The 27,974-nt window shown below is 40.4% G+C and overlaps 1 protein-coding gene across 5 annotated transcripts in view; it reads right to left on the bottom strand.

Annotated features, from left to right (window-relative positions):
• Window positions 1-27,974, bottom strand: part of shank2b (SH3 and multiple ankyrin repeat domains 2b) — a 173,007-nt gene that overhangs the window by 141,484 nt on the left and 3,549 nt on the right. For all 5 annotated transcript variants that reach the window (XM_036568085.1, XM_036568083.1, XM_036568081.1 and 2 more), the window contains exons 2-8: window positions 25,052-25,255; window positions 23,192-23,263; window positions 18,237-18,345; window positions 15,319-15,470; window positions 12,561-12,728; window positions 11,018-11,134; window positions 435-512 (exon numbers count right to left, since the gene is read on the bottom strand). In XM_036568085.1, the coding sequence (XP_036423978.1) occupies window positions 435-512; window positions 11,018-11,134; window positions 12,561-12,728; window positions 15,319-15,470; window positions 18,237-18,345; window positions 23,192-23,263; window positions 25,052-25,255 (900 nt within the window). The remainder of the gene's footprint in view (window positions 1-434; window positions 513-11,017; window positions 11,135-12,560; window positions 12,729-15,318; window positions 15,471-18,236; window positions 18,346-23,191; window positions 23,264-25,051; window positions 25,256-27,974) is intronic.

Genomic DNA, 27,974 nt, shown 5'->3' with positions numbered 1-27,974 from the left:
TTTTTGAAACAGCAAACACACATTAACAGATTAGCAGCTCATTCATCGCGCTCTGAGTGCATTCTTACATAATGGCTGTTGTGCTGTACGCTGTTTTCTGTAATGAATTAAGAGCAATGGGTTAAAAAATAAGCAATCCTACACTAATTCTGGCTTTTTATTAAAACGTTCTGCTGTTTCTGCAGGGCTAAAACCAAAACTGCAAAAAATGCACAGCTGAGAGAAAGCAAAAGTAAGGCTTAGCGATCAAGCGTGCAGGTCAAAGACTTGAGCTTAAAAGAAAAAGATGCTACCAAAGGTATCCCAAGCAAGCAAATGGGGAAGCTTGTTGCATCTTTTGGCAGTAAGGCTAAGTCAACTGGGTGCTGATACACATTGCACTGCTGCAGTACAGTAGATATGAATATGTGTATGTGTCTGAGCTATGCACATACCTGGAAGGGAGTTTGTCCGCGGTAGTTCTTGACGTCCTTGCTGGCTCCCCGCACCAGCAAAACTCTGGCACAATTCTCCTTTAAAAGGAAAAGACATAGTGAAAAGGTTTCAGGCTTGGCTGCAAAGATAAGCGCACTCACCCACTCTTTTCTATTCTATTCTATTCTATTCTATTCTATTCTATTTTATTCTATTCTATTCAAATTAAGCAAACTGGTGGATACCCCTCCATATGAATACTTTCTAAGCTACGATCCAGTCAAAAACATAGTTCCCGCAAAAAAGCACAAAAATGTGCCTGAGCTATAGAAATAAAAACTGCTCAGAGTCTATAAATGATCTCACCGGGCTTAAACAGGCTGCAGTGAAGAGTGACAGACTTCAGCTTTCTGGCCTCCAACACAAGTGTGAAGCAAAGTCAACACCCAAAATCAGAATCAGTGAGAAGAGAGGGGGTCTCCGCAGTTATATGTGTTTGTGTGGTCTATGTGTGTTGGTGAGACAGAGAGAGAGAGAGAGAGAGAGAGAGAGAGAGAGAGAGACATGGCTTTGTAGCACTCCAGCCCACTCCAGCCAGCTGGATTCAGCAGCCCACCCACGGAATGCCTCACCACAAAACCCGACACACAACACACGCACACGCACACCTCCATCGCACTTTCCTCCTACCTTCCTGCTAATACTAGTTTCACTGCTGCCGAAAGCGCTCACATGAAGAATAATTGCGCGTGTAGATATGGCTTTCATTTCCTCGCGCATGGAAATATCATCACAGCGCACCTGGCACCGTTCCTGGTCCTTGTTGACATGGTGACAGAGCAGTGGCATGGCTTTATCGTAAACAAAGCAAAAAAGAAAATAGCATCGGCCCACCGCAGGTTCACGGTTCTGGTGGGATTGATTAATTGGGGATGCCGTAGCTCACATCCGGGGAGGCAATCAGAGGGTCAAAGAAGGGCATGAGGGAGCCAGTAAATGGAACTGGTGGGTAACAGCTCTACTGGTCAGTGCAGAGGAGACACTTTAATTCATCATGGATGAGCTGTGACCTCTGCGGTACTCCTGGGGTTGTAATTCACACTGGAAAAGCTAAGAGAAAATAACATCTCCGCCTTATGGATGTAACAGCATACGAACTTCACGAAGCTGTTGGATATCACAATGACAATTTGAGAAGCGATACATTATGAAATGATAAAACTGTGTGTCTCTGACTAGGTTTGCAGCAAGTACAAGAAACTAGGTCCTAGTACAGGCTAAAAAATATAAACGAAGATCCAGACTTACTTTGCTGTGCTTTAAGCTTTAGCTCAGCTATAGAAGCTTTTCTCGCATCTCCAGCAGGAAACTTTAGAACCGCAAGCCCGTTTTTTGTACCATAAGGCTGTTAGAAAAGCCTTGAACAGCTGAATAGCTCTTTCTATACAGGCAAAAACAATATATAAAGATTTTTACTTTCTAAACGGGCCTACAAAAACAAAGCCAAACAAAAACAAAACGTTTTTCTCTTCTATATATGCCAGCAAACAAAAAATGAATAAACACATCTTCGCTGTTGTATATACAAAATAGCAACTTTACAGGAGAAAGAAAAAAACATTTTTAAATTGTAATGTTAGTTAATGTATAGATTTCTTCCATGTCCGTTCATCGTGAATATAACGGCATAATTAGTTCCCTTAGTTCCTTTAGTTCCCATCAATCAGGCATAACATTATGACCATTTCCTTGTTTCTATGCTCATTGTCCATTTTATCAGCTCCACTTACTATATAGGTGCACTTTGTAGTTGTACAGTTACAGACTGTTACAGAGCAGGTGCTATTTGGGTGGTGGATCATTCTCAGCACTGCAGTAACACTGACGGTGCGAGTGGATCAGACACAGCAGTGCTGCAGGAGTTTTTAAACACCTCAGTGTCACTGCTGGACTGTGAATAATCCACCAACCAAAATATCCAGATATATACATGGGTTCTGGTTAAGTCATTTGGTCTACACACAGCACAGCACAGCATTCAAGTTCAACCCAGTGCATGGAAGCACCTACTAGGCTTATAACTCTATGTTCCTGTCAATCTGATTAAGCCATTCTGGTGCTGCACATGTGAGATAATATGATCTGTTCTTTTATTGCAGCCCTTAATGATGTGTTTATTGCTAAACTTGTGTCAGGATAGCAATAAAAATCCGATTTTGTACCACAATACATTACAAGTGCAGTAACAAATTATACAGGGTGATTCAAAAAGATTCATCTAATTTCAAAGCGCCACAATTTTACAACCGTGAGGCGCATAGGAACCAATTACATACCAACTGAAAGAGGGGGTCATAGAGTTTCTGACTGTCACCGGGAGATGGCTCCCTTCAGTCGGCAGTGAACCTCCAACAGCTCAGAACCTTCGGCGTTGGTTCCACAACACTGGATGATCTCCGAAATTGCACCGAAAGAGCTGTGAGTGCAGTGACACCCAACATGCTCAATCCAGTATGGGATGAATTTGACTATGGCGTTGATGTTGTCCGTACAGCTGGAGGAGCTTCATACTTTTTTACACTTGTAAAAATATATAATTAAATTTATGCTCATTTAAACCATTTATAATTTACTACATTGTTCTGTAATGATTTACAAGTGAAATAAATCGCTTTGAAATCGGATGAATCTTTTTGAATCACCCAGTATTCTGGGTCAAACTCCACTTGCCAAAATGAAACCACAGTGTCTGGTGAAGGCATATCTATGAAATTAACCACTGAAGTCATGCATCACTTTGTACTGCGCATATAAAGTTCCTTAACACCCTCGTAATTGAAGGGATCCAGTGACAATTGGAGAAATAATGCATGTACATATCAAGTTTGTAACATTTTTGTTTAGCACATCATGCAACTTCTAAAAAACAATGTTTATTTCTTCCATAAAGAAGAATTAGCTTAGGCCCAGAGCTCTATATGGGCATGATGCCAGCTTCAGAATGACAGCATGACTTCAGAAGTCCAGCTTTCTTAAAAGACAATACATTTAAACAGTCACCAAGTGTAAATGTGAGCAGCACAAGATTTTCTTTCATTTTTTAGTTTTAACAGAACAACCTGAATCATTCTAATGCAGTCCAATTATGTCAGTATGTCTGATATCACATTTCTTATTACATACAATCTCTATTCAATTCACAGCATGTATTGTTTCACAACCCCTGTATTACAAAAGCAATTAAAATAGTAAGTGTATTTTAACACACCTACTACACCTGAATTTACACAGCAGGGAAGCTGATCCTGACTCATTTTCACATCCAAGAAAGCCCAACTTATACAGAAACAGCAGAACACCAACTCATGGGCACCTTCTGACTAGGCCACAATGGGGGGTGAGGGTGAAAATAATGAGTTACTGGAACAGAGAGTAGCACTAGTTTAATACGCATTGATAAAATTCAGTGTCGCAACATTTTTCCAAATGTATCGCTGTATGTGACGATATTTAAGTTTGCAATAATAAAGTCAACACAGCCATCATAATACTGTTAGAAATCTTACACAGTATTGTGAACATTAAGAAGCCTGAACAGATTTCCACAAAGGAAAATTACTGCTCTTTAAACCACTCTGATGCACCCAGCGTTTGATATACACTGTACAGTCCTGCATATCATGCGCACAAAATATCATTTAAAAAACTAAAAACAAACTGTGCCTCAACAGATACTCAGCTATTCTATAGAGTCAAGATTCAAGATTCAAGAGTTTTATTGCCATATGCACAGCAGAAACAGGCAATTACACTGTACAATGAAACTCTTACTTTGCTGTTCCTCCATTCACCAAAAATAATCTTAGAAAAAAAAAAATATATATTAAATACACTGAATAAGTAAAAATACACTAAAAGCAATAGTAAAAAAAGTAAAAAAAAAAAGTAAAAAAGTACAGTTATATGTGCAAAGTATAGACTAGACGGTGATCATGCAAATAAAACTCACTATCAATACTCAAATAATCTATCAAACTCACAAAAGCAAGTATCACAGTTTGACACCAGAACCTGACATTACACTGCAGTAACTGATCTTCCAGCAGAGCAGCCCGAGGAACCCATGCTGTGACCCTGCAGCCTGGATCCCCTGTTGAGGAAGCAGAAGGGCCACTCTCTGCCTGGCTGCTTTTAAACTGTGAACATTAACAAGCTGCTGTCAATTAATAAACCCTGCCTACGCTAATGCTATTACTACTGTCAGCACAGCTACAAAGCTAATGCGAACAGTATTTTATAAATGAACCCGGCTAATGATAATGCTGACACTGCTAAATGGATCAGGCAAAGCCACCTGCTAGCGCATTATTTTGCAAACTAAAATCAGGATTTAGGAATTAAGCAATACAGACTGATTCAATCACAAATGACCAGAACATGATCCTTAAAATAGAGTATAGGGGGACTCCCGAGTGGCGCAACCGTCTAAGCGTTGGCCCTATCATCAGGAGATCACGAGTTCGATCCCTGGTGATGATACAGCCGTCCGTAGCCGGGAGTCCAAGAGAGCACAATTGGCCTAGCTCTCTCTGGGCGGGTAGGATGGCCCCTCCTTCTCCCCCCATCACCCAACGCGATGCTAGTCAGCGCAGGCGTCTGTTAGCTGACGTAACAGATCTGGCGGTTGGCGCTTTCCTCCGAGCGTGTTCAGCTGTCCAGTGATGTTGCGTGAGCTGCAGTTCGAAAAGATGCTCGGAGGAAGCCTGTGTTAGCCTTCACCCTCCTAGCGCTGATAGTATTGTGTGATTGGGGGAGTCCTAACTAGCGGATGGAATTGGAGACAACTAAATTGGGGAGATAATTGGGTATATATGAAGCTTGACCAGACAGAGAGGTCAAGCTTTGACCTCCTTAGGTGTTACACAAAGCTCCAGCATAATAAAGCAGTCACATAATTCTTCATCTGTGAAAATTAGCAAGTTGCTGTCAGTTTAAACCTAATGTGATCAAGTGCAATCTTTAAAAGCTAATGATATTTTATTAATTAACCTAGCTACAACGCTAATGCTAAAACTTTTTCATAAACGAATCCAGCTACATCCGCTAATCATACTAGCTAATAAATGAACTCTGCTACAAAGCTAATGCTAATGTTATTTCAGGAATTAGCTACGCAGCTAAAAGTAACGCTATTTAATAAATGAACTAGTTACACAGCTAATGCTAACACTATTATATAAATGAGCACAGCTAAGACGCTGCCTGCACCGTTTCTTGCAAAATCTTGAAATAGAGCATGTAAACACAGAGAGACCTCAATAAGCTTATATCAGTTCATAAACACTGTAATTGCTGATGTTATTACTACTGCCAGTACTATTTTATAAAGGAATGCAACTTCAAAGCTAACACTGATGAGATTTCATAAAAGAACCCAGCTACAAAGCTAATGCTAACGCAATTCAAGCTACTAAGTTAATACTATTTTATTAATTAACATAGCTACAATGCTAATGCTAAAACTTTTTCATAAATGAACCCAGCTACAAAGCTAATGCTAAAATAATTTTATGAAACCCAGCCAGAGATCTTGTAGAGAGGAGAATTCCCACTCTGCAATGTCTTCCGGTTTTCTTAAACGCTAGAGGGCGCTCCCGAGTGAGTCCAAAATGAATGGGTTGATCTGGAGCATTTGAGCAAAATCATAGTTTATAAATGTTTAAACATTTTTAATGTAAAAGAATACATTTATTTCCTGAACACAGAGCAGCATAAAACATTTTAACACTGCTGTTATATTTTTAAGAGCTTTTAAACTCGAGTTATAGGAGTTTAAAGCGGCGCCTCATGTACGTTCATGACATCTGTGAGCACGAACAGCCAATGAGCTGCTCCGCTCGCCAACCAATCATCATGCTCTAGCAGTAATGCCACCTTCTGCTGCCCAAAACCTGTTTGCTGCAAAAAAACGGAAATATATGGATAAGAGTTCTTTGTTTTTTTAGTGAAATACATCCTTCTACTTTCTAAAATTAAAGAAACGTTCTGGGTGAGTGATTAGAAACTATTTTAACTTTTCGTTTTTAGCCGTTGAGCTCCATTTACTCCCATTCATAGAGGACTCACTCGTGGGCGCCCTCTGCTGTTTAGCAGTCCTGTTTTTGATATAACGGGGGGAAAAGGAAGTGGCCAGGCTTCTCATAAACCGGCTCTGACCCAACTACAAAGCTAATCATACTAGCTAATAAATGAACTTAGCTACAAAGCTAATGCTAATGTTATTTTAGGAATGAACTTAGCTATGCAGCTAACAGTAATGCTATTTATAAATGAACTAGTTACACAGCTAATGCTAATGCTAAATTAACTCAGCAGCATGCTAACACTATTACATAAATGAAAATAATGTTAAGACACTGACTGCACAGTTTCTTGCAAACTCTTAAAGTAGAACATGTTCAAAGCTTGACCACTCAGAGAGACCTCTGACCTCTCTAGATGTTCAGCAGAACTCTAACTGAAAAAAACATAATTCACATAATTCTGAATCTGAGCATCAATAAGCTTCTGTCAGTTCATAAACACTGTAATTGCTGATGTTATTACTACTGCCAGTACACTTTTATAAAGGAACTCAACTTCAAAGCTAACACTGATGAGATTTCATAAAAGAGCCCAGCTATAAAGCTAATGCTAACGCAATTTTATAAATGAAACCAGCTGCATAAACAGCGCTAACAACATCATATAAATGAACCCAGACATCGCTGCTAGCAGTTTCTTGCAAAGTAAAATGTGGATTTTAGACTTTGTGAATAAGTAAGACTGACTTCATCACAAAATCTTTAAAACAGAGAGTATTTAATAGTCTGACCACACAGAGACAGCTCTGACCTCTCTAGATGTTACACCAGGGGTGTCCAATCGTGCTCCTGGAGATCTACCACCCTGGAGATTTCCGATTCAACGCACACTGTTGGGCCTCTGACAGCAAAGCTGGAGGCTCACTGGCTTTTTTCTCAGTGTTTTTCGGGTGGCCCACAGATGGTTAAGCAGAGTTTTAGACAAAACGTAACTTTTCACTGCTCACACTTCCACTTTTTGTTACTCAGTGGTATTTTTTATCAATACAGCCATAACTATTTATGTAAAAATAAATAGTTATATATATCACAACTTATAATAATATCACAACTGTCCAGCGTAAGTTCTCCTTTAGCAGCTGTAGCCAGTCAGCAGCCTGCCCATGCTATCCACCCTCACACACACACACACACAAACACATACACACACACAGACACACACACGCTAACAGCAAGCCATGTAGGAGGAGAACAGAGTGAAGGACACAGCACCTCCACACTTTTACTCCCCGCAGGTTCACCCAACACCACATGTGTAATATAAATGTGTGGGGGGTGAACAGAGTGAAGACACTGAAAATGGGTTATTTTATATATTCTTCACAGAAAATGAGGAAAGGGCAAGAAATCTGGGGATGAAATAATAATAAATCACATCATTTTTTCTTTTGGTAAACATTGAAAATGGGTCCCACAGACCTGAACACCACACAAGGGTTAAAAATGGTTCTTCAAGGGTTCTTTAGTAAAGAAAATGTGTCTATATAGAACCATGAACAGTCAAAGAACCCTTTGCATGATTAAGGATTTCTTTGTATCATTAAAGGGTTCTTTACATTGATGAAGAATGTACTGTAGATGTACTGTACTGTAATGTACTGTAGATTTTTGAAAATGGTTCTATATAGCACCAAAAAGGTTCTTCTATTGTAACAAGCTTGACATCATGACAATAGAAGAACCCTTTTTGGTGCTATATAGAAGACTTTTGAAAAAGGTTCTTTATGAAACAACAAACAACACGTTCTCCAACAATCTGAAGAACGCTTTCACAATGCAAAGAGCACTTTAATCATGCAAGGAGTTCTTTTAGTGTTCATGGCTCTATTTAGAGTCATTTGCTTTACTAAAGAACCCTTGAAGGACCGTCTTTTTTAAGAGTGCACAGTTTCTTTCTTTCGTTACCCTCTGTAAATTAGTTTAGTCAATAATTTTAACAGTAACATCATAAAAAAGCTGATTATACAGCTGTAACCAAACTATTAGACTAACAGGAACAACAAAATCATTTTATATTAGGCCTAGGCATTAATTTTGTTCTCTCAATTGTTTGTAATATTTGTCTTACTTTATTTTTCAAAATAAACGAATATGTGCCTTTAAAATCTGTCTGAGCAGATTAAAAACCTGTTAGACCTTGTATGCAGGACAATATCTGGCCCGATACATGCTTGCTAGCAGGGTGGTTGATCTCCAGGACCAGAGGCTGGTTTCACAAAAGCGTCTTAAGAAAGAAAATCTTCTTAAATGTGTGTTTTTTCTTTTTCTTAAGAGAAACTATTATTCTTCAAATCACTTCTTAAGAATTCTCTTATTTTACATTCTTAACTATTTTCTTAAGAATAATTCTAAGAACAAGTCCTGTTCCTGAAAATGTTATGTTCTAAAATGTTTTCTCAACCTTATGACAGCCTCACACAAGTCTTAGGCAGTTAGAGTTGACAAAGTCAGCGTATACATTTATTACGGACACTGTCTCTGCTCCTCCTGCCCATCCTCATTCATCAGACTTCTTAGGCCCAATCCAATTTCTTCTGTTTACCCCTACCCCTTGATTTCAAGTGTCACCCTAACCCCTTGGTACTCAGTTACATGCGATAGTGGTTGAAATATTGTCCTACAAAACAGGACAAACCTCAAATTAAAAAAAAAAAAACATTGCTTACTTAACAGCTACTAGCGCTGCTCTGCAGCCGGTCCTGCCAGTCTGCAGTGCTGACAGAGGAGGGTAAAGTTCAGCTCCTCACTGCTGGGCTTTAGTTACATTTAGGGCATCATATGCCTTCAAAGAGGGGGGCGATTATTTATTATCGCCCACCACTAATTCTTTGGTGATACGAAGCTGAAGTCAGATATTCACCAGCTTCTTGCTCGAATTTTCCCGTTCCACCTTAAATGGTACAGCAGTTACACTCAGGTGTCAAAACTGCTGGACTATTTAAGGTGGAACAGGAAAGTTAGCTAGCTAGCTACCGAGACATCAGCAAACTACTAGCGATTTTTTGTGCTTGTTATGAAGAAAACGACCATAATACACTGAAACGACATTAAACTAAGATAATACAGTGTTTAGCGTAATTTTTAACAGAGAAAATTCTCACATTTGTGGGTTTCTTTGGTCTCTTGTTCAGCCATCTTGCCGTTTTTTCTTTTTTTCTCATAACACTCTGTTTGGAGTCTCTGAAAAACCTTCATTTGGAGGGCCATGTAGCCCTAACACTTCACCCTACCCCTCTATCTCAACAAAAATTAGGACACCCTACCCCTAGACGTGAACAAGCAAAACAGAGGGCTGAGGGCTCAGTGGAAACAGGACTGGACCTTAATGTTTGTCTTAAAAACCTTCGCAACTTTTTATCGTGAATCCTATCGTGAATCCATCCCCAGGATTGGCCACCCTTGTGTTACAGAGAACCCCAACATAACGGAACAAAACTTGTGGCATAACACTGTTTCATAAATGAACTCAGCTAAAAAGCTGATACTAAAGCTATTTTACATATGAGCCCAGCTACTCAGCTGATGCTATTACTGTTATATAAATGAGCCCAGCTACTCAGCTGATGCTATTACTGTTATATAAATGAGCCCAGCTACTCAGCTGATGCTATTACTGTTATATAAATGAGCCCAGCTACTCAGCTGATGCTATTACTGTTATATAAATGAGCCCAGCTAAGACACGGCTGCCATCACAGTTTCCTGAAAACTAAGATGTAGGTTCCCATGATTGCATGTGGACTGCATGATGGAGTCCACATTATTGATTCCCCAAGACCTAGGAATCAATAATGCTGACTGACTCCATCATGCATTATCATAACAAAATCCTTAAAACAGAGTGCATTAAATAGCTAATTAACCGTACAGATGGACCCCTGACCTCTGCAGATGTTCTACACCAACTCCAGCATAACGGAACAAACTGGTTGCGTAATTCTGAATCTAGTGTATTTATAGCTCTTGCTGAGGGAGCGTTCACAGCTTCTTTGCTATCGGACCTGGAAATAATAAATGTGCTGAAAGGAACATGACACGAGCCCCACCTCCCCTCACCCCTCTGTACCTAGAGGAGTCCCAGGAGAGTGATATATTAAGCAGCTGGATTCCAGTGCCGATCTAGGGCAGTCCAAACAAAAGCACTATAATGAAGCAATACTGCCCTCCACTTCAGCCCACTGCCCTGGGGTCACTGATGTATTTCCCCAAACTGTAATGGAGCAGTCAAAAGCAAAAAGGTAGCGTTTCAGTGTTATTGCAACAAACAAGCACAATTCAGCCCGAGAAAATGGCTTTGACCCTCACGTACGAACTATCAAGAAGGAGCTTGTGAGGGTGAGGGACATGTAATGACTGGATCTAGAGGAACACTTCAGGAGGTAAACATGTTTTTCTGTTTTGAAATTGTTCCATCCAAAGCATCATCAGGAGAGTTCTTCTTGTGTAAAGAGCACGCTCACCTGTTTATAGAGGGCACAGATATGTAGGGCTGTGTTCCCAGAGGCGTTCTGCACACTCATGTCAGCTCCATAGAATAGGAGATGCTCCAAGTGCTGGACGTGGCCGTATCGACAAGCCTGTGCATACAAACATACTGAGTAACATCATATATACACTCATACTTAGGCCTGGGCAAACTTCATCAGGTACATTATATCATGTTATATATTTTAAAATAAAAAATTAGAAAGAAATTTTAAAATAGGTCTAATTCACTTGTCACAATATAGCATTCTGTGCAATCCTCCCCCTCACCACTAGATGTCAGTGTACAGCAGCAGCGGTCAGGCTTTCTAATGAGTCTATTTTACAGCACACATCTATCTCTTCAATTCAAATTCTCTGCTATTGTCTGAGCAAACTTGTTGCCATATAAGGGGATTATGATGACCTAACCAGTCATGACCAATGCTTTTCAATGTTTGGGTGAGAATTCAAAGTGAGCACAGGACCTGTGGGTCTTTTAAAGGGCCCATATCCTGGAAAATTGGCATTTCTAAATAGAGCGTTTAAAATAAAGTTTCAAAATGTACCGTTCACTGACCAGCCCATCAGGTCTGTACATAGAAACTAAGCTGAAAAAATGACTTATTTTGAATTTTGTGATGTCACAAAAACCAAAACATTTACATATATCCACCCATTCAGCCTACAGCCACTAGCCCTGCACATACACGCTGAAGTTATAAGGAGTGTTTCAGCCGGGACTGCTTTCTGAATGAGGTCCAATACAGGGCAGCCAATCAGAATAGAGGTCATTTACATAGTGATTAAAGGCACAGTAGCCTGTTCAATTCTATAGTAACATAAAGAGGCTGGAAAATGGTGTAATGATGTAAAAATGCATTATGGCTGTACACAAACCCATAAAAATGTCCTAAATGGACCCCAAGAAACAATATATATCTCTCTACATAAACAGATAGAGATAAAAACAGTTATATGCAAAAGTTTGGGCACCCCTAGTTATGTTTTTATTGATTTTCTATGTGAAAATAAATTCACGCATCCTCTACACATTCACTTCCTCTGCTCATTTTAATGCACAATTTGGGGAAAAATTAATAAAACATAAAATGTGGCCTGTGCAAAAGTCAGGTAATGTTTTATATTTTTCCAATATAATAAAATCAGCAAACAAAAGAAAGTGTGCACTAAAATTTGCAGAAAGATGTCATATTTAAGTGTGTTCCCTGTAAAGGATGTGTTAACTTAGTGTCACTCAGAAGACCAAGAAAATATGTAATTTTGGACACCAGGGGTGAAATTTTTATCAGAGTCTCAGGCTAAAAAATATGTTTGTCTCTAAACATATATCTCTGAGAAAGAGCCCTCGGCAGGATGAAGACAGCGCTCCTCTTAACGTCAACACCTACTAATATACAGTTTCTTTGTTCCCAAAACCAGCCCTCCTCCTCTGTCATGTCAAATGTTCAGTTTTACACCCACTCCAGTGACAGAAAACAAAGACCATCAACGCAAAGAGACAAGTGAGAGCGCCACCTGGTGGACTTCGTGCCAGCCGTTCTCGTCGTGACAGGCCACGGTGGCATGGGCACGCAGGAGCACCTCACAGCAGCTGGGGTCACCACCCACGGTCACTGTGTGGTAGAGCGGAGTCAGACCCTGACGGTCCTTATAGTCCGGAGACGCCCCCAGCTCCAGCATGGCCTGCAGAGAGAGAACCACACAGTAGACGTCCTGTAATACATCCGTATTCAATGTGGATTAATAAGTGTTTCTTAGCGAGCAAATCTAATATACGTCCAGTATATGTCCATATGTTTAATATGTTTTAATACACTGTACATGTCAAATATATTTAGATTCTGTATGAGAATTTACTTACATATCTATGTAATTACATTTTCATGCTTATTTAATTTCATATTGCTTTGTCCTATTTGCTGTATTTGTTTCTTCTGGTTTCCTATTTGTTTATTATACTTATATTCTTGGTTAATCTGCTCATTTTTTGTACAGCACTTCGAGTAATGGCAGCTAATTTTACTTATGCTTTATAAATAAACCTTATTTATTATTATATTTTATTGGTATGACCACAAATACACACATTGATTGTACAAACATAAGCAAATACTATATTCTTTCTCATATCAAATGACAGCAACTTTAATATTTTAATACAAAGAATACATTTATTGGAAGAGATGAAAAAAAAACGAATTCCTCAAAAGATAGGTACACTGCCTAAAGCTGTTCCCTTTTTTCTAACTTCTGTGCATCAACATAGTCAGATAGTATATTGTCACTGTCACTCTCTGTCCCTCTTTCTCTGTTTTTGCCTTTGTTTTCTTGTTTCCTTGTCATGTGCTTTGGTTTACATCTTCCATGTGCCTTTTTTTTCTAGTGCCATGTGTGTTTGTTGTGTTAGCTCCTCTCCTGTCCTGCCCGAACTTCAGCCTTCGCCTGTTTCTTGTTTCCTAGCCCCGCCCTCTCATGAGTCTCAGGTGTTCCTTGTCTTCTGTGTTGGTATACACCGATACCAACACAGAAACACTGTGTCCACTCACTGTCCACTCTATTAGACACTCCTACCTTATCAGTCCACCTTGTAGATGTAAAGCCAGAGACGATAGCTCATCTGCTGCTGCACAGTTTGTGTTGGTCATCCTCTAGTCCTTCATCAGTGGTCACAGGACGCTGCCCACAGGACGCTGTAGGCTGGGTATCTTTGGTAGGTGGACTATTCTCAGTCCAGCAGTGACACTGAGGTGTTTAAAATCTCCAGCAGCACTGCTGTGTCTGATCCACTCACACCAGCACAACACACACTAACACACCACCACCACGTCAGTGTTACTGCAGTGCTGAGAATGATCCACCACCCAAATAGTACCTGCTCTGTGAGGGTCCATGGGGGTCCTGACCACTGAAGAACAGGGTAAAAGGGGGCTAACAAAGTATGCAGAGAAACAGATGGACTACAGTCTGTAACTGTAGAACTACAAAGTGCACCTATATAGTAAGTGGAGCTGATAAAATGGACATAATGTTATGCCTGATCGGTGTACATACCCCTGTTTTTCCACTGTTCCCCAGCCAGCACTGTTTGATATTTGACGTTGATGATTTAGGTTTGTGATTTTTGTGTTCTTGGTTTCCTGCTCATGTTTTCTTTGTGTAAGTCTAGACTTCGTTTCATAGTTTACCTAGCCAGTAGTTTCCTTTGTTACTGTGTTTTGGTGTGTTTTCCATAGATCCAAGTACTATTTATCTGCCTGCCTGTTTGGATTTTTCACTTAAATAAAATGCAATTGCGATTGTACTTGTCTGCCTCGTCAGCCCATTCATTACAAAACCTTGTATAATTCTTCAGCAGAATGAAAAAAGCTTCTTAACTTATACTGGAAGTAAAAAAAAAAACGATTATTTTATTTCAAGTAATGTTGGACCATTTCTGTTGGAGATCTAATGGAGATACATGTTTTTTAAGCACTTTGATAGCATATATAGAGAACCAACACATTGTTATTTGTCACATATTGGGTACAGCTGGTATTTAATCCCATTTAACACTATAAAAAGTGACCAAAGAAAACACATCAGCTGCACACATACAGTACTGTGCAAAAGTCACTAACATTACAAGAAATGCAAAAAAGGAAATCCATGGCTGGAGTGCAACGAGAAGTCATTTTTCTAACCAACAAATCAATAAAAGCAACAAATTCTTATGTTTTACTGTTTTTCTGTTTATATTTATTCTAATGTTATGTAGCGTTTTTACTGAAGACTGAAGACTTTTACACAGTACTGTACATGCACACAGCTTGAATGTATCAGATTATCGACAACAAAGGATACAGCAGTCAAGAAATACAACTACTGTCCAGGCTGTGTTCTTCTCTGTGGCTCTTTATGGATGAGACAGCTGGACAATAAAAAAGTGGAACAGGAAAATATTGAAACAAAACAAATGGATTCTTGATCAAATCAAGCCTCGTTTCTCACTCAAAGCCCAGATAACCAAACTGAAGGTTTTATTTTGGACGGATTCTGAGAACAGCCAACCAATAAACTATGCTTAAAACAGCTGAAGGTAACAAAGGAAGGCCAGCTACAAGATGGATGGATACAATCAGAGGTATCATGAACAAGCCATCAAGAATCCTAAAGACCCAAAGAGACGACAGTACAATCTAGAGAAACACTATTCATGTGGAGTCGGAATGACACTTAATAACATTAATATCACATTCACTGTCAGCACAGTCACCAGTGGCAGCAGACACGTTACCTTGAGAGCGATCTGGTTCTTGGCTCTGACAGCTTTATGGAGCGCAGTCATCCCATCACGAGAGCGGAAATCCAAATGGGCTCCTCCATTCTTCAGTGCTGTTATGATCTCCACCACATTGTCCAGATGGGCTGCCAGGGTCAGAGGGGTCTCTGAAAACCCAAAGGACAAGGACAGTGTTATTGAACAGACATTGATTAAATCATTACATTAAATCTAACTTCGTGAAATGAACACACACTCAATATATCCCTTGATGATAAAGGTTATCAGGGAGAAATATAATACTACATTTTTAAGGGAAGTAAAATGAGACAATCTGCATAATAAGACCTAATATAGACTGCAATGTTTCCAATTTGCAAGCAAGTTTCTAAATGCCAAAAGAAATACAGGGTGATTCAAAAAGATTCATCCGATTGCAGCAATGCAGTAAGTTGTAAATGGTTTAAATGAGCATAAAATCTATTATGTAATTGTACAAGGTCTCAGTATGAACCTCCTCCAGCTGTGCGGACAACATCAACACCATAGTCAAATTCATCCCATACTCTATTGAGCATGTCGGGTGTTGCTGCACTCACAGCTCTTTCAGTTTGATTTCAGAGATCATCCAGTGTTGTGGAACCAACGCCGAACACTCTGAGGTTCACTGCCCATGAAAATCAAGCTGTACAGTTTTGATGGATTCACTGTTATTGAAGTGGAGAACGCAAAGCGATTTCTGCTCAGGGGTCTCATCTCCTCACAGACTGAAGGGAGCCATCTTCCGGTGACAGTCAGAAACTCTATGACCCCCTCTTTCAATTGGATTGTGATTGGTTCCTTGGCGCCTCACAGTTGTAAAAATATGGCGCTTTTGAAATCCGATGAATCTTTTTGAACTTTTATCTTTTTGTTTTAAAACACTTCAAACTTGCTTATGTAACACCTTTCAGTGCAGTGTAAAAGTCTGAGATGATCCTTTCATTTCCTTTCATAATTTCCAGTCAAAACGGCCATTGAGTACAATTTAGTCATTTTTCAGAGGATATTTCTGAGAAGATATAAGATAATCCTCTGCATAAGGAATGAGAAGGTCAGAGGAAAGTAAGTGAGGAAACAGTTGTTTGCAAAACTGGAGTTCAAAAAGTCATTCTAAGTCACAACCTTCTAAAACTGAAAATGCAACGAATGTCTAAGACTGAACTTCAGAGGTGTGGAAAAATATCCCTGCAAACTTCTTTGAAAAACTGAAGGTGAGTCTCCTGAATAGAATGAGTGAGTTTACATGCACTTAATAATCCGATGACTGCAGAAAATCTGATTTTGTCAGTAATCCGACCAATGCGTTTACATGCACTCGAGTAATCAGATACTGGGAAAACTCCGGGTTTACAAGATTCAGGCAGTAATCTGATTACTGCTTTGCAACCAGCCAATAAACTCACAGAAGACGTGATGTAAACGTAGCGTAAAACTCAAACTTCATGCTGCGGCAATTTTTAAAAACATCGCACCACTTTAACTGAAAATATACACATACATCATCTAGAAGATGAAGAAAATTTAAATCCTCAATGTCATCAAGCATGTATTTGGTATATCTCGAGGCAATGCTGCTCGCTTATTTCTGGTACCGCAGTCTGTTTTCGCACATGCTCAGATTGAGAAATCCGAAAGAAATCACAGTAAGAGTTTACATGCACTAAGAAATCTGATTACTGAGCTAAAATCCAGCTGTTTTTATTGGATTTCTTAATTGGATTTCTAGACCTTACTTCAATCTAAAAAATCAGTGTGCTGTTTACATGAACATTTGAGTGATCAGATAACTGCAGAAGTCTGATTATGAGCGGATTATCGAGCGCATGTAAACATATTCAATGCAATATAGGTAAAGAGTGGACACACCAAATACTGAAAAATGTGATATTATAGTTGTTGAGGCTTCTGTATAATTTCCTGTAAAATATTAATAAAAATAAAATACATAGTTTCTGCTTTTTTCCAGATGCTGAAAATGAAAACCTTAATGCCTGTTTTGACTAATCATTAAAAGCCATTTGAAAAAGACTGAAAATGACATAAAAGGAAAGGATGGTCTCTGACGTCTGCGAAGTAACAGCTACAACCAAATACGTCACTTTTACAGTCCTTTAATATGTCTCTAAGACAGCTGTTGCTGAGATTTAATGCATGCTTGCTGTGACCTCACATGGATCAAACTGAAAATAACTTGCTTGAAGGTTGCATAATGGTCCAGCTGCAAACTTCAAGGACAGGGGGTCTTTCGGAGAGGTTGGTGGCAGCTCTAATGGAACATTTAATGAACCCATCAAAAGAACACCTGAGGGCTTTCCTTGATGTCGAGTGAACGTGCTGACATCAGTCAGCTCCAGTCCTGAGTAAGAGCTGCCCAAGGCTTTTACAGTACAATGAAGACTGTTTGTGTTTTTTGGCCTTTAAAGTGTTGCGATGCAGAATTCAGATGTTCGCTGTGTGCTGAAACTACACTAAAACTGGGCTTCAGCGTTCCACCCTTACACACTGTGCTATCAGACATGTAACAAACTACTCCTGTTTCCACCAGCCTGATATACAGCCATGTACTGTGACATTCACAAAACATCCTCAGAGAAACACAGACTCTATAAAACATCAGCCTCCAAAGATATACTTGTTTTTCGTTTTTTTTCTTGGCTTGGCAGCCTGCTCCCCAAAAACCTGGCAGGCAAACATTCAAAGTTTTGCAATAAATAGGAATGTTTTATTATGAGGAATATGTAAATGCACAGGCTGAGCAGCGCCTCATGCATACCTAAAGCTAAATCTGGAACCTGTTGGGAATAAGAACTGATAAAATGACTTTGCAACTTGTACTAGATGTTTAGACCAGCATGAGCAGTGATTCTCTCCAGCAGTGCATGGTCCCCTACCCCCCGTCTCTGGATCGTGGTAGTTTGGGTCGAGACCTCTCTCCAGCATCTTAGAGACTTTATCCACCTGATGATGCTGGATATAATCCATGAACTTCCTCAGGTTGGCCTGAGAGAGAGAGAGAGAGAAAGAGAGAGAGACAGAGAGAGAGAGAGAGAGAGAGAGAGAGAGAGAGAGAGAGAGAGAGATAGAGAGAGAGCAAAGAGAGAGAGAGGGAGAAAGAGCGCAAGGAGAGAGAGGAAGAGCAAGAAGAGAGAGATCAAGGAGCGAGAGAGCAAGAGCAAGGAGAGAGGGAGAGCAAGAGAAAGGGAGTGAGAGAGAAAAGAAGAAAGAGAGAGAGCAAAGAGAGAGAGAGAGGGAGAGTGAGAGAGAAGGAGCAAGGAGAGAGGGAGAGAGAGGGAGAGCAAGGGAGATTGAGAGAGAGAGAGAGAGAGAGAGGAGAGAGAGCAAGGAGAGAGGAAGAGTGAGAGAGAGAGAGAGAGAGAGAGGAGAGAGCAAGGAGAGAGGGAGGGAGAGAGAGAGAGTGAGAGAGAAAGGAAGAAAGAAAGAGCAAGGAGAGAAGAGAGAGAGGGAGAGCAAGGAAAGAGAGAGGGAGAGTGAGAGAGAGAGAGCAAGGAGAGAAAGCAAGAGAGAGAGAGCAGGAGAGAGAGAGAGCAAGAGAGGGAAATTGAGAGAGAGGAAGAGAGCGTGAGCGACAGCAGAGACAGAGAGAGAGAGAGAAGGGAAGTTTAATGAGCGAAAGAAACCGAAACGACATGAAAGGATGGGATGCCTGAGTGAGGGAGGCAGCGAGGGAGGGAGGGAAGGAGTGATAGAAAAGAAGGGGAAGAACATGTGATGGGGTATGAATGTTGGATGAGTGTGGGTCCCTGCTCACCCCCTTGCCTCTCAGCATGAGGCCCAGGGACACATATGCTGCTTTACCAGGCCGGTTAAAAATAGATACCAGAGCAGCTCCCAGTACAGAGAGAGAGAGAGAGGGAGAGACATAGAGAGAGAGAGAGTGAGAAGGAGAGAGAGAGAGAGAGAGAGAGGACACAGCTGAGAGCGAGGAAAAAAAAGGGGAGAGATAGACAGAGACCACTGGGGATGCCACGCCAGACCACTAACACAGATCAACACACACTTCAACTGCTGTCAAACTACCAAACACACACACACACACACACACACACACACACACACACACACAAGAATGGTCTCAATGACGCTGACCAAGAAAAACAATCCATACATTTACATACTGTACACAGCAGTGTAGTTGTACATAAATAGAACTGTGCAAAAGTCAGAGACCACCCTTCATTTAACTTCCAGTCCAAACAGCCATTAAGTACCAGTTATTCATTTGTCGGCATCAGGAAAAAAAGCAGTTTCAGAGTTCAGTGAGTCACTCTATACCTTCATTACAGCTTCCATTCTCTTCAAGAGACTCACCTTCAGTCTCTCAAGTAAATCTGCAGACACGCCTCCAAAGTTCAGTCTTTTCTGAAGTAATCAAACACATTCAGTGATGTTGAGGTCTGGACTCTGGGGTGGTCAGTCCATTGTTCAGCTTCTTTGTTTGATGTGTCCGTCTCCTTTTCTCAGTGAGGTTCTTCTTGAACAGCTACACATCCTTTCAGACCCACAGCGCTGAGTCGTCTTCTCACAGTGGAAGGATGGACAGAAACACCTGTGGATGTTTTCAGATCTGAAGCAGCTTGATTTTCTCCTCTCTCTCAGAGATGAAAGCTTTAAGTGCTGTTTATCTGATGGGGGCAGTTGCGGTGTCTACCAGGTCTTCCAGGTGGTTGTTAGGAGTCTCATTTTCTCTGTAGCTTTTAATCATTTTTGAAAGTTTTAAAAACTCTTTTTTTCCCCACTTATTTTCCTTTGACTCCTTCCTTTTGCCAGAGGATTATCTTATATCTAATATCCTCAGAAATATTTCCTGACAAATTAACAGCTTGTAAGGCCATTTGACTGGAAATTTAGTGAATGAGTGTTAGTCTCTGATTATTGCACAGTACTGTAAAACAGAGGTGCCCATTAAAGTAGCATGTGCATTATTGATCTACAGGCACATCTCCAATCAGGAGAAAGTCACACTTTCAATAATTCACACTTCAGCTTTAGCTTGCAGCATCCAGCAGCTTCAAATCCATTACAGTAACCAGACAAGAACATCAGCATGTTCACATCTTCACCAAATCAATACAAACTGGAAATGCACACTAGTGCTGCACAATACAGACAAAATACGAGGCTTGTAATACTGCAGTATATTAAAATGACATGGGTTACCTCCATTCATCACAATACCCAGCTGTGATTGGTCAGGATGCTCACAGTTCACAGCAAAAACATTCGGATTTGTTAGACAGCTCATCTGCAAGGGGTGTGTAAACACACTGTATTGTATCGTATAATTTTAAATTGTACTGTATCACATTGTGTCTGATTTTGTATTGTATAGTATTTTCTTTTGTAATGTATCATATTGTATTGTACTGTATCACATCATAACGTAGCATACAATGTTGTATTGTATTGTATCATATTATAGCATACCATATTGTATTGTATGCTACTATACACCGATCAGGCATAACATTATGACCACCTCCTTGTTTCTACACTCATTGTCCATTTTATCAGCTCCACTTGCTATATAGGTGCACTTTGTAGTTCTACAGTTACAGACTGTAGTCCATCTGTTTCTCTGCATACTTTGTTAGCCCCCTTTTACCCTGTTCTTCAGTGGTCAGGACCCCCATGGACCCTCACAGAGCAGGTGCTATTTGGGTGGTGGATCATTCTCAGCACTGCAGTAACACTGACGTGGTGGTGGTGTGTTAGTGTGTGTTTTGCTGGTACGAGTGGATCAGACACAGCAGTGCTGCTGGAGTTTTTACATGAGGAGGTGGCCATAATGTTATGCCTGATCGGTGTATCATCATAATGTATCATTTTTTATTTAGCATTTCTATGCTGCTACATTACTTTTGCAATGCTGAATGCTCTAATAATGTAGAAATGGAAAAATCAGCATTTTAAAATGATCTCCTTCTCACAGTGGCTACAAAATGCAATTTCGGGGGTCCCTCAATTGAACTATGCATTCTGATGGAATATATGTTGCTGTAAATATGTATTATTTACAAAAAAGGTGTTTTATTGGGCTTAAATGCTATTTCTATTGCATTAGTTGTACAGGACTGTTTCATATGAATAAAGCTGCAGTTGTCCATTTTGTCTCAACAAGGCCATCTTTGTAGAGAGGTGTGAATTGTTTTCACAGCAGTGGCTTCTCATCCCTCCCCCTTCCCCTACATTGCTTGCTAGCAGCTTAACACAGTCACATTTCAGACACAGAGAGCCAACAGTGTCCTTGTTAACCTGATAACAGAGTTACAGTCAAAAGTATTTTATTTGATTATATTAACCCTCTACTGCATGCATTATGATAGCAATTTAAAAACTTCACTTTCTTGCATAAAATGGTCCTTGATTATTATATCATATAATTATTAATTAATTAATAATCTGTCCCGGTTATTAAATTGTAAAACACAGACAATGGGAAGAAATGACAGAACTGTGTTCCCTGAAGTGGCGAGACCTGGCTTGTGACTGGCTAAATCTATTCCGCTGTCGCACAATGTTGCTTCTAGGCAACAAACATATTTCTGCAAATTCTCATAACAAAAAAAAACATATACTGAATGTTAAAAAAGAGGTTTAAATGTGTCCACTAAGACATAGTATGACCAAGTACATGCTTTTTATTGACTTACTCAAACTTTTCCCTTTGTTGTTGACCCTATAATTGTGTTGAAATATGTATAACGTTGTTGTAAAAAGAGGAAAATGAGTTTGTTGCCCTGAGGCAACATCGTGCAATAGAGGGTTAATTAAAACTGGCCTACTGGTTGAATGGTCACTAGGGGGCCTGCAGACACTGCCATATCGTATGGTATCTGACACAAATACACAACTACACTCATCCAAAGCCCAGAGTACAGCCCGTCACCTTGAGCGGTGTCTCCCCACAGAGCCTTTACAATGTGCTAAAACCCTTTCACTGAGCGTCTATTCACTAGAGCCATCCTTCACACCAAACGTGGACACACTGCGGCTTCCTTGCGTTCCCTCAAAAGCCCGTGTGACTCCAACAGCCCTGATAAAACACCTTATTAAGGGAGTCAAAAAAGCACAGAGTAAATGAGCTGAAGTTTTCTGCTGACAGAGGCAGAGGGAGCAAGCTGGGAATGATCGGCCAGAGCAATAAAGCATGAACGAGAGAGACAACAGAGCTCAGCTCAGGACACGCTCCACAGTGCTGCTGCAAGACCTCTGCAATTAAAAGCTCACTCCAGTGCTACGGGGCTGCTCTCAGGAAAGGGGGGGGAGGGGCTGGGGGGAGGTAGCGTGCATCGATCTATGAGCAAATATGCAGTCAAAGAAAAGACGTTTCCCATTGATAACAATCTCCAAAAGTTACGGAAACAAGCCAGCAATCAAAACATATGCAAATACAGGAATACAGGATTCTGGCTTAATCCATTATGTATGAACACTGGCATTAGTAGTGTGGATTCGATATTCCTTCTTAAAGAGCAAAGACATGCTACTGCTTCCTTCTGAATGTTTTCCTTTCCACTTCTGAGCTGCATGTAATTAAACATTTCCGCATAAATACGGAGCGATCATGAAAGGATCCTAATAACGGCACATGTATCTCCTCAGCTACCTCATGAGCTGACCAGCCGCAAAACAACTTCAGACAGAACTTCACACCATCATCAAAAACGTAGAAAAAACGCATGTTCTGGGCTTGTTTTCCAGCTTGAGTTTTGATGTGATCAGCGGACGTGAAAAAGGAGAGTCAGCTTTCTTTTTATTGATAGGTGTTACAGGGTTTTTGCAGCTCTGCATGAGATGAAAAAATAAATATATAATGAAATCCCACCTGCGTATGGAGCTTTTCAATCAGCTTTTCATTGACGTTGGCATGCTGGTACACCCTGCTCTTGTAGCGAAACTGTAAGACAAAAGGGAAGAAGAGAGAGAGAGAGAGAGAGAGAGAGAGAGAAAAGACATCCATTACTCCATTAACTCCTACGGAAAAGTGTGCAGAAGTACTACACGCCCCGCTGTAGCAGCGCGTAATGGAAGTGTTACGCTTATCGGCCAGTTTCACAACATGATGCCTTCAAGTCAAAGCTTTGATTACAGGCTGATACGCTTTTTAATTACCACCGACAGGCATAAAGGACAAGCCGAATGGATGGTATGATTCAATCAGCTCGGTGCGTAAACACCAGAGTAGACTGAAGATCATCACTGCTTTTAGTACCAGTACATAAACCAAAGGATGGTATGAAGTAAGTGCACCACTACGGCTGGATTAACTGGCTGAAATTTAATTAGGCCCCGGGGACGAGGACTGAGGAAATAACATGAGGAAACTGTAACAGGTCAACATCATCAACTGTTTATTTATCTCTTGTTTTCTTCTTCTTTCCCCAATTTATTCATAACTAGCTCCCAGTGCAGTAGGCATCTCTTACAGGACAGCAGCTACAGAAGCAGCAGTTCAGAGCGGGTTCTGTCAAAAATCCTCACTGTTCCTCCTCCTGTTCTGGTGCTTAAGTTTCTGAGGTTGCATTATGGCCAGTTTTGGGTTATGTAAAGTTTAATAAATCAGCATGTTTTAAAGTATTAAATGGGTCATTCTACAGAAACGTCTACTTTTCTATCTATCCATAGGAGTCACTGGTGTTACTGATCCTCACTGGTGTTACACATAATAAAGGTAACACCAGAGACATTTTTAATGAAGAATGCATTTTACACAATAACTGCTACAGAACATCAAACCACATGTTGTCAATCATAGAATATCCACTAAAATATGTAATTTAATCCATTTGTGTTCTATTTTTTCACAATTACCTCAGAATAAAGTCGGTCACACCAGTGACTTCAGCTAAAATCTTCTTATGAAATCATGAGCTAAATGAGAAAATCTCTGATAACTGAAAGACACAGTGGACTCACCATGTGCTTTTCTTCATAGATCCTCAGAAAACAGGTAAAAGGAAGTCAAGTGATGTCATCAGTGTGACTTTTATTACAAAATAAGAGATTTTTTGTTACGCAGTAACACCAGTGACACGACTCCTGGGGACAACTTTCATCATATATTTTATAATATTTATTTGGCATTTGTTTTCTTTATGTTGTTTAATTCATACATTTCATAGTCATGTAGAGATTATTGCAGTTAAAATAGCAGAAAAACGGGCAGAAAAATGTATGGCCTCACTCTTTACACATGACTGTGAGGACGAGCTCTTCTGTGGTGCTTGGAATTCTATATGATTGATTTAAAAACCAATATTGCTAAATTGAGGCTCAAGAAGGTGTAATTGTGAAAATAACTTTTATTTTTTAAATATAAATAAAAGTTTTATTTTAAAATATAAATAAATTGTAACCCTAACATACCCTAAAGTGTATGTGACATACTTTTGTTTACAGATGAGTATCATGCAGTGTCAGAAAATACATGAGCAAGTCTATTAGAGATCACTTAACAACTCAACATGGTTTGAGTTAAAGTGCATGATGATATAGGCATGTCGTTAGCACAGCGCTAACTGACAGCTTTAAGTTTCACTCCAGTGTAATTAAAGAAGCAATATTTGAACACTGAACATGTCTTGGTAGATTGAATATATTCGTGGTTTCTGTCTCTTTAAGTGTAGATTTTATGTATTTTTTGCCTTTTCCTTCTTATGAGGTGCTTTGGCAGTCAAAGTAATACCTCCAAAGTGGGCACGCCCTTGGTGGTGGGCAGTGGGTAGTCCCTCAGCGGTCTCTCTTCCTCCAGAAAGCAGCTCTCTCTGCCATCTATGGCTGGTTGAAACAGCCCGTAGTTCAGTACATCCCTCAGACTCTGGGTGAGTGTGCACAGGATCTGCTGCTTGGCCGCCCAGACCGTGGCATCAGACTTAAACCTCATGGATTTCTGCCAAAAAGCACAGACAGAGAGAGACACAGGGCTCTATCGGGCTTACACAGGTGTACACATGGACTAGAAAGATCAGCGCGCAGCCCAGTGCTGCCTGCCAGCTGTTCTCCATGCACAGCATTTGAATGCATAAGAAGGGAACAATGAGGTCTGTTATATAAAGCATTATTCTATAAGCAGTGTAGTCTGGTGTACAGTTTGTATTCACAGTGGAGGAAGAATGCTGACCCTAAGACCAGAAGCTTTTGTTCTGATTTACTCTGCTTGTTAGGATATGAAAAGCAAAACAAAGCAACCTGATAAAACTCGATATTTTGTGTGCTTATTACAGTGCTGAACATCACAAATGAGAATTTTTGCATTTTTGAAAAAAAAAATGTAAAGAAAGAAAGTTTAAAGGAACAGTCCAATGTTTTTCCCTGTAAACACCTATTGCATTGTGTCTTACTTCAAAAGCACAGATTTCACAATAAAAATATATTATATATGTATTTCTTTACAGTGGTGGTGATAGGAACCAGGGGTCGTGATGTCTACAAGACAAACATATCCATTTTATTTACGATCCAAACCACCAGTGAACCTATACGTGTCTTTCGAGTTTTTATATGTATGGCGTGCGCCCATCCCCCGGGCCCCGATGAGGGCCGCGAGAACCGGCAGGAAGGCAGGGAGGTCCGAACTCCGAGCAGGGACAAAGCCCGGCGAGGATGGCAGGGAGAGGAGAACCGCGAATGAGCGGGGGACGGCATGCGAATCCCAATCACCGCCGAGGGCAAGAGTGACGGTGGGAGGAGGGCATCAGTTGCCAGAGAGGGGAGGATGACAATGATGGCCACGAGAGACATGAAGGTGGGAAGCCAGTCCCAAACTCCACTGCCCAGGCCTCACCCCTGTACCGCAGCGAGGCTGCTTCACTACAGCTCACATTCGATCCAGGTGGCCGAGATGCGGTGCCGGGGCAGTTACGGGGAGGCGGAGCAACAAGCTCTCTTCTCCTCTTGGCTCAGGCGCTCAGCGCCTTTTAAAAAGAGCAGAGAGGGAACAGAGAGAGAGAGAGAGAGAGAGAGAGAGAGAGAGATAGAGAGAGAGAGAGAGAGAGGAGCAGCAGCAGCGACGAAAGACGGAAGAGCTGAAAAGCTTAGCTTGGAGAAAAGGACTGAAAAGTCCTGCTTGAAGCCGCTGAAAAGTGGCCAGCGCATCTTTGCTTTTTGGTTTTGATTTGGTTTACTTGGTGAGCGAAAATAAAGAAAATGGCTGCTGACCATAACCATGCACTATTTATAGTCAACGCAACATCAGAACACGCTTCTTCAGACTGGATGATGAATGGCGTGGCACTTTTGATTAGAGATGACTGAATTATACAAGACTGCAGAAGAAAATCCAGTCAGCAAATAAACGTTAATGGGGCTGCAATTATGCCTGTGCTCTCACAAGTGCGGACAGGCTCCAGCGGCTGCAGCATTATTCCCGGGCTGCTCTGCTCTATGTGCATGCAAGCACGTCCTCTTCACATCCGATTTCATACATATTTATTCCTGCGACCAGCAGGACAGAGTGTATGAAGCAGCATTCAGGCCTTCTAGCTTACTGTACAAGTTTCACTTGTGCCAGCAGAATTAACTTCAATCAACCACATCTTGTTATAGAGGACTATCACTACTGATTATACCAGTAACATGTTGATTATTTTGACGATTAATTATGTAATGTGCTTTTTAAAAAGGACAAATGAAAGAAATAGGAAAATTCCACCCAAATTTCTGCAGTTACAAGTATACGAATGACCTGAATGACCCCTGGTTCCTATTAACACCACTGTGACTCTCAATGACGCTGCTTATTTCTCAATGATTTAAAGACCAAATTATGCAGAAATGTTTAGAAATTGGTGGACTTCCCCTTTCACTGAACTACAAACTACGACAAACTATGCACTGCTAATCAAGGATTGTAAAATACTTAACTGGGAAAAGATAAACTATAAAGCCTTTGAAAAGACTTAAAATCTATAAATAAAATGTATAGACATTAGAGAATATACAGAAGTCTGCTGGTGAAAATGCTCCCACTTCACATTCTTTCTAATTTTCTACCAATTTTTTTACAACAAATTCTGTTATCAGCATAACACTTTGAGTGAGAAGTCGAATCTTTAAAATTTTAGCATGAATTTCAGAATTTCTTACTATTTGGTATGTTCGTCTTTCGTTTTAATGACAGCATGTAGTTGGAAAAGTGCAGCTTTTATGCGCAGATTTACTGACAGGCCCATTTATGTCAGTGAGACAGTCTGTGTCGTATAATTTGACTGAAGCTCAAAACCAAGCGAGCTCTTAGGGCTGATTTGTATTCTGCCAATCCACAGCAAAAAGCACTCTGACAACTTTCTACTGTGGTACGACAGCCGATGGACGCCGACACAAAGCGTGCTTGAACTGCAGCTTGTAGCACAGGACACGAACACTGTCACTATTACAAATCAGAGCAGTGTTTTACAGACTGGGCAGCAGTGTTATGGACAACAGACCAGCCTTTATAATGCAGGCTTTAACATGCAGATGTGGCAGTTACTGCAGAAATAACAAAATCATTTTGTAATTTTATTAGAGCTGTCAAAGTTAACAAAGTTAATAAAGTCCATTTAAAAAGCAGTGCATTTTGTTAAAGACATGGCTAAAATAAGCTTCATCATCATGTATTTACTATTTTA

The sequence above is a fragment of the Colossoma macropomum genome, unplaced genomic scaffold, assembly GCF_904425465.1.
Source record: "Colossoma macropomum unplaced genomic scaffold, Colossoma_macropomum, whole genome shotgun sequence".
NCBI classification, from domain to species: domain Eukaryota; kingdom Metazoa; phylum Chordata; class Actinopteri; order Characiformes; family Serrasalmidae; genus Colossoma; species Colossoma macropomum.
The sequence above is the reverse complement of the archived record's forward strand: the minus strand, read 5'-3'. Positions and strand labels throughout refer to the sequence as shown.